Here is a 12,303-nt window from a genome sequence, read left to right on the forward strand (position 1 = left end):
CGGTGGACTAGATGACCTTCATGATCCCTTCCAACCCAAACCATTCTATGATTTTCAGCAGGAGCAGCCCCTTTGCCTTGTACCCAGCTATAGTTTTGTGTATAACACCCAAATCTTTTCTTTTTCTTTTTTTTTTTTTTTTAACAACAGATAGAAGGCTTAATGTGTGGCATGTGTTATGGCTTATTTGCATTGCCTAATTCCTGTAGATGACAAATTGCTGGGTTGACCCAAGTCTCCCGTTTGTGGCCAAGCTCTTGAGCATCCTCCTTGCTGCTCAAGTGCAGGAAGGTTTTTTTTCCATAGTCATTAGTTATTTTTATGTGTCTTTCCTGCCTTTTATTGCCTCTTCCTTGTACTAACCTGACTTCAAAGAAAGTCTTGATGTTTGAGATTGGTTATGTTTGACCTCAGCCCTGAGATTATGAGGTTTTTTCCCCTTGAGAAAGCTTGAGCAGTACGTGTCCAGTCCTTAGTGCCTTCTTCTCCCTTCTCAGTTGTGCAGGTACAAAACCCCTCCTGGTTACAGATCTTTGCCTTTGCCACCTTTCTGGATCTTTTGTAACTTGATAATTATAAGGAGTTCTATTTATTTAGTGTCTCTTGGTGGTTTCCAGCTCTTAGCAATGAGACGTGCACACACTGTGTGTTGTGTGGCAGCATCCTGAAAACCTGAGGTCTGCTTCTAATTTAATACCTGTGAACAAGTTGAACTGAGGTATAACCTTCCCATAATCACTCCTGGCCTACTAAGCTGTGGGGTAACACATCTTTTATCTCAGGCTAGGAATCGCTTTATGGTCTAGCAGGAGGGAAGTAAGTTTTGTCTTTTTTCCCCTTTTCTCTGTTGAATATGCAGATGTTGAAACTAATGAAAAAAAAAGATGTGTGCAGGAGAACTTAAGTGTGTTTGCACCAAAGCGTTGGAGCTTCAGTGTTTCTGCACCAGGGAGATTTGTGTTTAGGGTTGCGGCATTGTGTTTGTTTCTCTTGAAGGACATAGTTGTAAGGTAATTTAATACTGCTTTGAGCCTGAAGTGGTTTAACCAGGCATGTTACATTAAACCTGAGTGCTTTAATTGTTCATTTCTCTTGGGGGGGATCCTGTAACAGCACCTCTGAACCACCGCAGCTTTCATTTGTCTGTGAACTGGGACTGCAATAATTCTGGTGAAACTCCCGATGGACCAGCTGAGCCCCGGCACGCCAGAGCTTTTGTCTTGATATTCTGTGAACAATAATGCAAGCAGAGTGATCCCAGGACTGTCATCTCTTATTAAATCAGTGAGGATGGCGAGAGGGCCCCTCTGCATCAAGGGTGGAGCAATGTTGTGCCATGGAGGTGCAGCATTTGGCCGTGAACTTCTGGGAGATGGGGATAGAGGTGAGATAGAGGACTGCGGATGCCACCAGCCCAGCAAAACACCCTGACAGCAGTCAGTGAGCATATAACCTGCCACTTGCAATGTTTCATGTGAGACTTAATCCTAAGAAGTGAGCTACCTGTTATGTATTAAAGATGGGCTTAAGTGGAAATTCAGTTTTTTACCACCACATAAATTGAGAGGAACAGGCTTAGGGAAAAGATCCTTTATGCAGTGATTAATGATCTATTTTTAAGTAGTTTCTGCAGGTATCTGACTCTTGATCTGTACAGGAAGATGATGGATTTTGGTGCTTTCTGCCCAGCTTGGACCCGTGCCCTCAGTTGTGCCTGTTGCCTATTCCATCTGCTCTTTGCTGGAGGAACCCAAGTGGCACCTGCAGGATGATTTCTTCCTCCAAACAGCAGCAGTTAATAATATCAGCCCCTAAACTGACTCTGGCAGGTTAATGGGAATACTCCCTCTTCTCTTTTCTCCCCGCCAAGCTCTCCCTGGCTTGAGTAATATCCGAGCCATACAGGAGGTCTCCAATATTGCGCTCTTGGTTGCATGCCTCAGGGACTGTGTGCTCTGCTTCTTCTGTGGGGTTTGATTTGGAGCTGCATGAAGTCTCAGATGTGCTTAAAATGAAAACGGGTTTTGTTTACACAAAGCAAAAGTGTTAAGGTGCAGGTACAAAATGGGAAGTATGATTATAAAACAAAAGCAACTGGAAAGCAAAGAGGAAGAAAGTTAAAGCTTAAATCCTCCGTGACATAAGCCTCTAGTTTTGCTTACAGTTTTGCTTTATCTCACCCCAGAGTGCTCTCCCTATCTTATTTTTTTTTTATTGATAATCCAGTACTTTTGCATATTTGAGGGTGGGTAGCCTTGGCTGTCCAGCCCCAGGGCCAGCCCATGTGGATAGGGATGAAGTGTCCACTACATCTGGCTCCTCCAGAACTGCTCAGAGCAACGTGAGCCTGGGAAACCCTCTCATTGCTACTCTCTTCTTGTTCCTGTCACCAGGAGCCTTCACTCTTACCTTTTGCTTCAGGAACAGCATTAAGGACTCTATCCAGCTTTCATCCTTCCCATATTCTTTGCAAAAGTTGTCCTGAGTCCAATACAGGAATTACATGGCACTTCCCAGTCCTTCCCAGTCCATTTATTTATTTGGTTTTGGTTCACTTCTTCTGCCTTCGTTCTCATTGTAAACATTTTCTTCTACTGTGCTCTTTTAAATAGAGTATTCCTTTTAATCAAACTGGCTTTCCTCTTCTACTGCATTTTCTGGACTGATGTGAAATGGTGTTGATTGCGTGTTTTGAAATATGTACTATATTTCTGGTATGCCTGTCTTGCCATATATCCCAGCTTCCAGCCTTCTGGATGTTTCGTTAGAGATGACGGATATAGAGAACGGACTCTTGAATGTGGGAAGTTGTCAGGTGGGGTGACTCCCACCACTGCAAAGTGGCCAACCATAAAGACACATCTCAGGCATCGCGTTAGCCCTTTGCAATTTATTTTGTCTCTCTTCCTGATTCTGTTAACCCCTGGAAGTGGGAAATGGGAAGAAATATATGTGATGACACAAAAATAAAGGCATGCATAAGGCTGCCAGGTGAAGGAGGAGATGTTTCTGTATGCCTGCTCTTCATGCAGTGTATTCTCATCTTGGCTGCCAGAACACCCACATGGGTGAGGATCTGGCTCACAGATGGTTTTGTTGAGTGAGGGCAGAAATCATTATCTCTGCAGTTCTCTCCCATCTTCCTTTGAGGTTTGTTATGCTCTTTTTTTTTTTTTTTTAAATAATGGTGGCCGTAGTTGACATTGTTGGAAATAATTAAAAACTCGGGTTTTGAGGAGTCCATAAGTCACTGTGTTAATTTGGAGAGGCTGAAACTTGACAGATGCTGAGGCAATTTCAGCAGGCTCTGTATCTAACAGCAGTGGCAGGAGATGATATTTCCTAGCAGTAAGGCACAGTGCTCTAATTCCTTCAATTAGTGTTGTGTGTTTGGAAATGTCACTGCTGGTGACAGTGAAGCATCTTCCAAGTGGCTACTTTATCTTTTCAAAGTCCAAAGATTTCATGTTTGTTTTAAGGGTCTTAGCTGCAGTTCTCAACATGGAGTGATTAGTAAATTCACACACAGAATCACAGAATAACCAGGTTGGAAGAGACCCACCGGATCATCGAGTCCAACCGTTCCTATCAAACACTAAACCATATCCCTCAGCACCTCGTCCACCCGTGCCTTAAACACCTCCAGGGAAGGTGACTCAACCACCTCCCTGGGCAGCCTGTTCCAGTGCCCAATGACACTTTCTGTGAAGAATTTTTTCCTAATGTCCAGCCTAAATCTCCCCTGGTGGAGCTTGAGGCCATTCCCTCTTGTCCTGTCCCCTGTCACTTGGGAGAAGAGGCCAGCACCCTCCTCTCTACAACCTCCTTTCAGGTAGTTGTAGAGAGCAATGAGGTCTCCCCTCAGCCTCCTCTTCTCCAGGCTAAACAACCCCAGCTCTCTCAGCCGCTCCTCGTAAGGCCTGTTCTCCAGCCCCTTCACCAGCTTTGTTGCTCTTCTCTGGACTCGCTCCAGAGCCTCAACATCCTTCTTGTGGTGAGGGGCCCAGAACTGAACACAGTATTCGAGGAGCAGTCTCACCAGTGCCGAGTACAGAGGGAGGATAACCTCCCTGGACCTGCTGGTCACACCATTTCTGATACAAGCCAAGATGCCATTGGCCTTCTTGGCCACCTGGGCCACTGCTGGCTCATGTTCAGTCGGCTGTCAACCAACACCCCCAGGTCCCTCTCCTCCAGGCAGCTTTCTAGACAGACTTCTCCTAGTCTGTAGCACTGCATAGGGTTGTTGTGCCCCAAGTGCAGGACCTGGCATTTGGCCTTGTTAAACCTCATGCCATTGGACTCTGCCCAGCGGTCCAGCCTGTCCAGATCCTTTTGCTGAGCTTCTCTACCCTCCAGCAGATCGACACTTCCACCCAGCTTAGTGTCGTCCGCAAACTTGCTAAGGGTGCACTCGATGCCTTCATCCAGGTCATTGATGAAGACATTGAACAGGGCTGGACCCAGCCCTGAGCCCTGGGGAACCCCACTTGTCACTGGCCTCCAGCTGGATTTCACACCATTTACCACCACTCTCTGGGCCCGGCCATCCAACCAGTTTTCCACCCAGGAGAGTGTGCGCTTGTCCAGGCCAGAGGCTGACAGCTTCTCAAGCAGAATGTTGTGAGAAACTGTGTCAAAGGCTTTACTGAAGTCCAGGAAGACCACATCCACAGCCTTTCCCTCATCCAGCAGCCGAGTCACTTTGTCATAGAAGGCGATCAGGTTAGTCTGGCAAGACCTGCCTTTTGTGAACCCAATTGGTTCAAATTAATATTCAACAGAGTACGGAAAAGCGAAATAGGGAAGAGTTTCTATTTGATTCATTCTCTATCAACTTGTTGAGATTGCTCTTTAAGTTTTTTTGCCAACTCAGGAGAACCATGATCTCTTCAAAATTAGTATATAATTTCTGAAGTAACAGAGTTGCTGCTTTTGTCTGGCCATGGTGAAATGAGGCAGCTCGTGAAGCACATCAAAAGGGCTGAAAAGAAGGTGAAGCCATGGCCTTTCTGTTCTGGGCTAGAAATGTTCTAATAAAGGCATTCAGTAGCAGAGGAGGGCTGAAACTGGGAGTTAGACTTGAGTGACCTAACTCCTTTCAGATGGCTTTGATCTATGCTGAGGGTGGTGGTGAGACATCCCTTGGTATATGAGTTTCATATTTTGACTTGTCTGTAACTCCAAATGCTTTATTTTAAGGAAATAATACCTAGCATGCAGACTAATCTTGTGTATCCTTTGCTTTCAGATGGACCTACATCGAATTTTTCAACAGGTATCATGTTCTTATGAGAAAGAGACACCTGTCTAAGAACAAGAAGCAGCTCTGTCAGACCCTGTTGGAAGACCTCATTAAGGTGAGTTAGGACCAAGTCTTTGGCAATGATTTTTACAGCACAAAAACTCACGACTTTGATGTGATCTGAATTGCTGTTCCTGCTCCTACTTCACCTGTTGCTTGTGCAGGTGCTGATTCAGCCTAGGCAGCTGTGGGCTTTTTCCAAAATGAAATAGTCTTGCAAGGAGGTAGGAAAAGCAAACATGACATGGGATCAAGCTGTGCCAGGGGAGGTTTAGATTGGATATTAGGAAATATTAATATTACTTCTGTGAAAGGGTTGTCAAGCACTGGAAGAGGCTGCGCAGGGAAGTGGTTATGTCACCAACCCTGGAGGGATTTAAAAGACTTGTGGATATGGTGCTTAGGGACTTGGCAGTGTTTGGTTTATGGTTGGACTTGATGATCTTAAAGGTCTTTTCCAACCCAAAAGATTCTGTGATCTCTCGATTGCAGGCAAGCTGAACATACCGTTTCAGTGCTAGTGAAGTCCAGAGTTTGTTGTCACCCACTATACATAAATGACTAGCCACATTCAGAAAACTCACCCCCCCAACCCTGGCTTCTGTTTTTGGGCAGCCATAGCTGGAGCACATTTTAGAGTTCCAGCTTTGAACAACATCATGAATCCTAGTTAATCATTAAATGCCTCTTTGCACACTTGAGTAAGAGAAAAATGTGTACTGAGCCAGGTCGGATGGGGCTTGGAGCAACTGATCCAGTGGGAGGTGTCCCTGCTCATGGCAGGGGGTGGAACTGAATGGGGTTTAGGGTCCCTTCCAGCTCAAAACATTCCACGATTCTATGAATGCCCTATATTGATGTGTGAGAGACTTTTAATAGCCACTTTCATATAGAAAAAGCATCCCATAGATTGAGACCTTTTTCCCTTAAGCATATAAGTTTTTCCCACCTCTCCTCACCAAAGCCTTGCTACTCAGACTAATGTGCATTATTTTTAAATGGAAAACGTGCACACAAAGGTTTCTTCCTGTTGTCTTGCTGTTGAGCAGCACAGCATCTCAGCCAGGTTTTAATTCTTGATCTCTGTTGATCTCTTGATCCTTGATCTCTTGATTTTGGGGAATGTACTCAATTGTGTTCCTCTCTGCAAAAGCAGTTCTCCTTATGCACCATGTGTTAATGTTGGCTGCAGAGCCATTTGCAGTGCATGTTTGACTTTGAAGATGTGAGCTGTAATCTTTTTGAGAAAGAAATCTTCTCTTTAAGTCCTCTTGTGTTGCGCTGCTCTATTTAACTTAAAAAGAGCAAACCCAAAAGGAAAAAGAAGCACTCAAAATCCTTGTAAATATACGTACTTAAGACTGATTTAGGGTGCTGTATCCCTCAATGGGTATATGGAGGCTCAAGTTGTTTGGGGTCTAGTAATGTCTTCATCAGCCAATTAAGAAGAGATGTGAGATGAGCTCATAAATTCGATTCATAGTGGGAGTTTTAATCTGTATCTACTGAGCAACATAAACTGTAAATAAATAAAAATATTTGCCTTAATTAAATTTATTTTCCTTTATGATTTTGAAAAGGATCCAGACAAGTTCCAGTTTGGATGTACCAAGATCTTTTTCCGTGCAGGCCAGGTGGCATATCTGGAGAAACTGCGAGCAGATAAGTTCAGAAATGCCACAATCATGATTCAGAAGACAGTGCGGGGCTGGCTGCAGCGGGTCAAGTACAAAAGGCTGATACAAGCTGCAGTCATCATCCAGCGCTACACACGTGGGCACCTGGCACGGAGGTGGGTCCTAGGAAGCTCTCCAAGGAAGAACTAGCTGGGAGGTCACTTTGGTGTGGTTGTATTTTCAATCTGTTCCATCTGGTAGACCTTTGGAGGTTTCATAAGAGAAACACTGAAAATGCTCTGCATGAGGTATTGCCTTTCAGCCCTGTGAAAACAAGACTCATTTTGTGCACATTGGTAACACCATGATGAAAGTTTCTGCGCTGAAGTCAGGACTCATTCTGGGCTTGTATCTCCAGCTTTGCTTGGGGGCGAGAAAAATTCTTCATCTCAATTCTATTTTGTATTTGCATTGATGTAATTTCTAGGTGCTGGGCCAGGGACAGAGCATAGGCAGCGAAGCTGTAATCACACAACTAAAGTACTCTGAGATATTTGACAGGCTGAGAGAGTTGGGCTTGTTCAGCTGTGTCCTTTGAAATGAGAAAAATCGCTCTTAATCACCAGCATTGGGGCAATTTGCCGTACAGAATGATAGAGCTAAGTGTTTGTCTGTGCAGGAACCTCAAGCGTCCTTGCATCAGTGGCTTGCTGGGTTTTCTGTAGATAACACTGCCCTGGAGAGTAGGCTGCTGGTAGCAGAGGTGGAATGGGTGTGAGGGAGCAGTAAAGCAATGTAATAGCATCCCAACAGACAGGTCACCTTGCACTTAAGAAACACAGAATGCTTTGGGTTGGAAGGGGTATTTACAGGTCATCCAGTCTAACCCCCTGCAGGAGCAGGGACATCTTTAACTCAATCAGGTTGCTTAGAGCCCCATCCAGCCTGACCTGGAATGTTTCAGGGGTTGGAGCCTCCACTACCTCCCTGGGCCACCTGTGCCAGTGTTTCAACACCCTCAGCATAAAAAATGTCTTCCTTATGAGACAAGAGGAAATGGCCTCAAGTTGCATCAGGGCAGGTTCAGATTAGATATCAGGAAAACTTCACTGAAAGAGTTCTCAGGCCCTGGCAGAGGCTGCCCAGTGACGTGATGGAGTCCCCATCCCTGGAGGGGTTTAAAAGATGGGCAGATGAGGTGCTCAGGGATCTGGTTCAGTAGTGGGCAGGTACAGTGGGACTCGATGATCTCAAAGGTCTTTTCCAACCAAACAATTCTATGGTTCTGCATCCAGTATGAATCTCCCCTCCCTTAGTTTAAAACTATTACTCCTTGTTCTGTCACAACAGGCCCTGCTAAAAAGTCTGCCCCAGCATTCCTGTAGGCCCTCTTCAAGTATTGGAAGACCGTGTGCCTCTTATTCCTATCAAATGCTGCTGTTCTCCTGGCTCTAGCCAAGCTGGCTTCAGGCACGTCACAAACAGGAATAAGGAGTAGATTTGAGTCCCTTCAGCTTTTTTTCCCTTGTTTTCTGCTTAGGGAAGCTGCGGCGTGTTAGCTATTTGCTTGGTTTGGGGCAGCAATGCTCTTTCCCTGGCTCTGAGCTAGCATCTGCCCATCAGAAGCACCGCTATGTAATCTGCAGCCCAATTAACTCTGCTTGCAGTTCAGCAGCCTGAAATGCCGCCTATATGCTCCTGCACAGTCACTTAATTCCTGATTGCTGGGTGAATGTTGATTTCTATCAATTACTGAAGAAACCAAAGGTGAAGAACTTCCATGTTCCCTCCAAGGGTTTCCTATAAATCAGACTGGAAGGACAGCAGAGATACTAACTGAATTTGTGGTGGGTTTTGCTCTTGTGAAAGGCACTGGCCTCTTGGAGAGCTCTGGGATGAGGAGGTCTCAACTAAGTAAAGCTGGGCAGTTTGATGATGTTTGTTTAAAACTGAGCACAGATTTCTCTTGTCCTCAGAAGCCCATGTACTTCTCTAGGCTCGTGGGTGCAGGTCCCTCTTGGCAGTCTTACAGCTGACTTTAAGACAATGCAATTGAGACCAAAGCAATAAGAGGAAGGTTAAGAAAAATGGGTAGTTGATTATTGACTTTAGCCTCTCCTGTGGGCTCTCAATGCACACCTACAGACTTGGACTCCATATTTCCCTTTGCATCAGCCAACCATCCTTCTAAGGAGAAGAGGAGGAATCTTGGTCAAGTCAAAGTGACAGGGCATGAGCTTAAAGAGAGGTTGCAAGCAGATGTGCTGAAACCACCTTTTGCAGTGTTTCTTCAATGTGATTTTTCAGTTCACCTCTTTGTGCTGGTTTCATAGGGACGGGTGTCATCTGAATAACTCCTTCTCCTCTCTTTGGAAACAGACCATCCCCTGTCCTCTTTAGCAAGCTCTGATTCGGTGGATCCTAATGAAAAACCATTGGCCTTGTTGAACACAATACATAAGCCAATCTGATATGGCTGGTTTAGTTTTGATATGCTTCTCACAAAATAAAGAAGTGGACCAAACATGGATCTCATGCTTTGTGCTGAGAACATTAACAGTCATGAATTCAACAAAACAAGATGAATATCAAATTAAATGGAGGTTTTATGGACATTTATTAACCTGTGTAACAGCAACTTGAACATGAGTTCAGTCGGAGAATAAGAGCAACGTGGCACAGAGTTGACCATATCCCTCATTATTTACTTTCTGTGAATTGCTTGGGGCTCTGCTCATGAATGTTGCCAAACCAGTGCACAATAGTTTAAATGTCAAATCAATTTGCTGCAGTTTTCACTGAGCCGGTTGATACCCCATGCGACACTTGGGGTTTTTTTAGTTAGGGAAATGATGGAGCCAACCTGGATGTTGATTGTCTCAAGTACCTAAGGCAGAGAGTTCAAACCAAGGAAAAAGATGGAAAATACCTGGTTTTAATGCTGTTCAGAGATAATGAGGTGTGCTGATTCCTGGTTCTAGTGCTACTTGGTGCCACGGATGCTGTCTGATTGCATGTGTTCCCATTATTCTAACAGGGACGTGCTCTTTTCTTAGCCCTCCTTCTGGGATGGTCTTTCTTGAATATCATCAAGCTACTTTGGGACAAAAGTTTTTATTCTCTGTCCTGTTTAAAACTTGCTATGAGAAAAAAGAGGAGTTCAGTTTCACTGCTAAACTTTTCCCTGTGCTTTGCAGACTTGCAGAGCACCTGAGGAGGACAAGAGCTGCCATCATCTTCCAGAAGCAGTACCGAATGCTGCGGATCCTCCGAGCGTTCCAGAGAGTCCGCAATGCAACCATCACCATTCAGGCATTTGCTCGGGGCATGTTTGTCAGGAGGATTTATCACAAGGTACAACTCCACAAAATGTCTTTGCACCAGAAAAGAGTAGCCAGCATAGAATGACGATGTATTTATTGTGGCCGTTTTATGAAGCCGACTGCCTCTGGTGTTTCCGGAGAGCACACATTGATGGCAAGCATTGCCATTTAAAGCTGTGCAAGCAAAAATTATTTTGGCAGTAGCACCCCAGAGGACCAGCTAAATGAAGTTAGTCATTTGGATGCCAGAAGGCATTGTGGAAATCTGAAAATGTCATTTGATCTAACTCATACTCTGCAAAAACCTCCCTGGCAAACTGAATTTGTCTCTGAGCTGTGCTGCAGGTGCCGTTTCCAGTATGGTAGGAAGACTAGTAGGGTCTGTCATGGAAGGCATGAAGTGATTTATTAAAATACAAGCCTGCTTTGTTAGTTCTCTCTGTTAGTTTCTCTGTGAAACCAGAAGCTGAAAGCAAGGAAGCAAAAGTTTGATAACAGCAAATTGACACAGTGAGAAATTGGAAGCAAAACAGCTTTGGGGAATCTTCTGTCCACTCTTCAGGTCCAGCTTTACTTTGGTTGTCACCTAGATTTATGCCTAATGAATGGTCATGGAGGTACTCTAAAAAGTTAGAAGCTCCATGAGCCAAAAGGGGAGAGCCTGCTTCTGGAGATGGTGGAGGTTACCTGGATGCCTGGTGACACACCAAAGTGATCAGGGAAGTCCTCCGAAATAGAGAAGCTAGATGCTGGCGATCAGGAATTTGTGCTGCCACTGCTTTTTCAGCATCTGTTTTTTTTAAGTCAGAAGCCTCTGCCGGGAAGGCGGCTGGTCCATCATGTAAACTGTCTTGAGTTTCAAGGCAACCCAAAGTCTTAACAAGGTGTAGAAGCTGGCTGAAGGCCAGGCCTCTCAAATCTGAACATTCTTAATCACTGGAGCACCTGGATATAGGTGTTGGATGTAGGTGCTTAGCAAGAGAAGCCAGGCTGAAGGTGATGCTCCATGGGATCATGGCATGCCCAGTGCCCAGCAAGACTTTATTGTAAGGCTGGAATAGGTCCCCAAGGCAATGCAGTAGAGTTTCTTCTGGCTTTTTGGGCACCCCCAGCCATCTTCATCTGTAAGAGTGCCAAGGCTGGAGAAACAGAAATCTAATATCGGAGTAATTCCTACTGCATCCTAAATTCACATAATCCCTTTACTCTGAATTAAAATTTGCAAGTGCGAGGAAAGCCTTAGGGTGAAACAAAAGATTTGTGAGAAGCTGATATGGTACTGTTTCTGACACAAGTTATTCCAAAATAATAATAGCAAATTGTTTTGTAATCTTTAAATTATCCTGGTATTTCTTTCCTTATAATACTGCAGCACAGATCAACAGAAGAAAGTTATTATCAACATGCTGGTTGTATCTCTGAATATGTCAGCCTTCAATTTTAGAGAAAGGAGTTGAACTACCACCTCTTGAAAAGGTTGCTGTAATTTTTTTGGGGTGAAATTCAATGCAAAAATGCTAGATGTTTCACTAAACCTGATAGAAGTTTCTAGAAATTGAATCATGTAAGAAAACTGGCTGTAGACTGTAGTGAAAGGACTCCGGAGTTTTGTTTGAAGGTTATCCACATGATAAATCCCACCAGGACAGCATTTATCTGCAGTATAAATTATCATAATGCAGGGGTGGAACACGGAAAGTCTACAAACCTGTTCTGATATGAGTTATATCTGATGCTGAAGGGACAGTGATGTTATTGCTGAGTGTTGGTATGATGAGGAGAAGAGGGAATGGCCTGAAGCTGCGCCAGGGCAGGTTCAGATTGGACATTAGGAAAAACTTCTCCACCAAAAGGGTTCTCAGGCACTGGTAGAGGCTGCCCAGGGGGCGATTGACTCACCATCCTTGGAGGGGTTTAAAACATGGGTAGATGAAGTGCTTAGGAATATGATTTAGTGGTGGACAGGTAACGGTTGGGTTTGATGATCTCAAAGGTCTTTTCCAACCTAGTGATTCTATGATTCTATGTCTGTCAGTGGCTTTTGTTCTGCTAGCTATGG

General features: G+C 44.5%; 1 protein-coding gene across 3 annotated transcripts in view; it reads left to right on the forward strand.

Moving 5' to 3' along the window:
- Positions 1 to 12,303, forward strand: part of LOC138733824 (unconventional myosin-Vb-like) — a 177,955-nt gene that overhangs the window by 112,120 nt on the left and 53,532 nt on the right. For all 3 annotated transcript variants that reach the window (XM_069881306.1, XM_069881309.1, XM_069881308.1), the window contains exons 18-20: positions 5,252 to 5,360; positions 6,886 to 7,097; positions 10,119 to 10,275. In XM_069881306.1, the coding sequence (XP_069737407.1) occupies positions 5,252 to 5,360; positions 6,886 to 7,097; positions 10,119 to 10,275 (478 nt within the window). The remainder of the gene's footprint in view (positions 1 to 5,251; positions 5,361 to 6,885; positions 7,098 to 10,118; positions 10,276 to 12,303) is intronic.

Source organism: Phaenicophaeus curvirostris, assembly GCF_032191515.1.
Source record: "Phaenicophaeus curvirostris isolate KB17595 chromosome W unlocalized genomic scaffold, BPBGC_Pcur_1.0 scaffold_35, whole genome shotgun sequence".
Taxonomy (NCBI): Eukaryota; Metazoa; Chordata; class Aves; order Cuculiformes; family Cuculidae; genus Phaenicophaeus; species Phaenicophaeus curvirostris.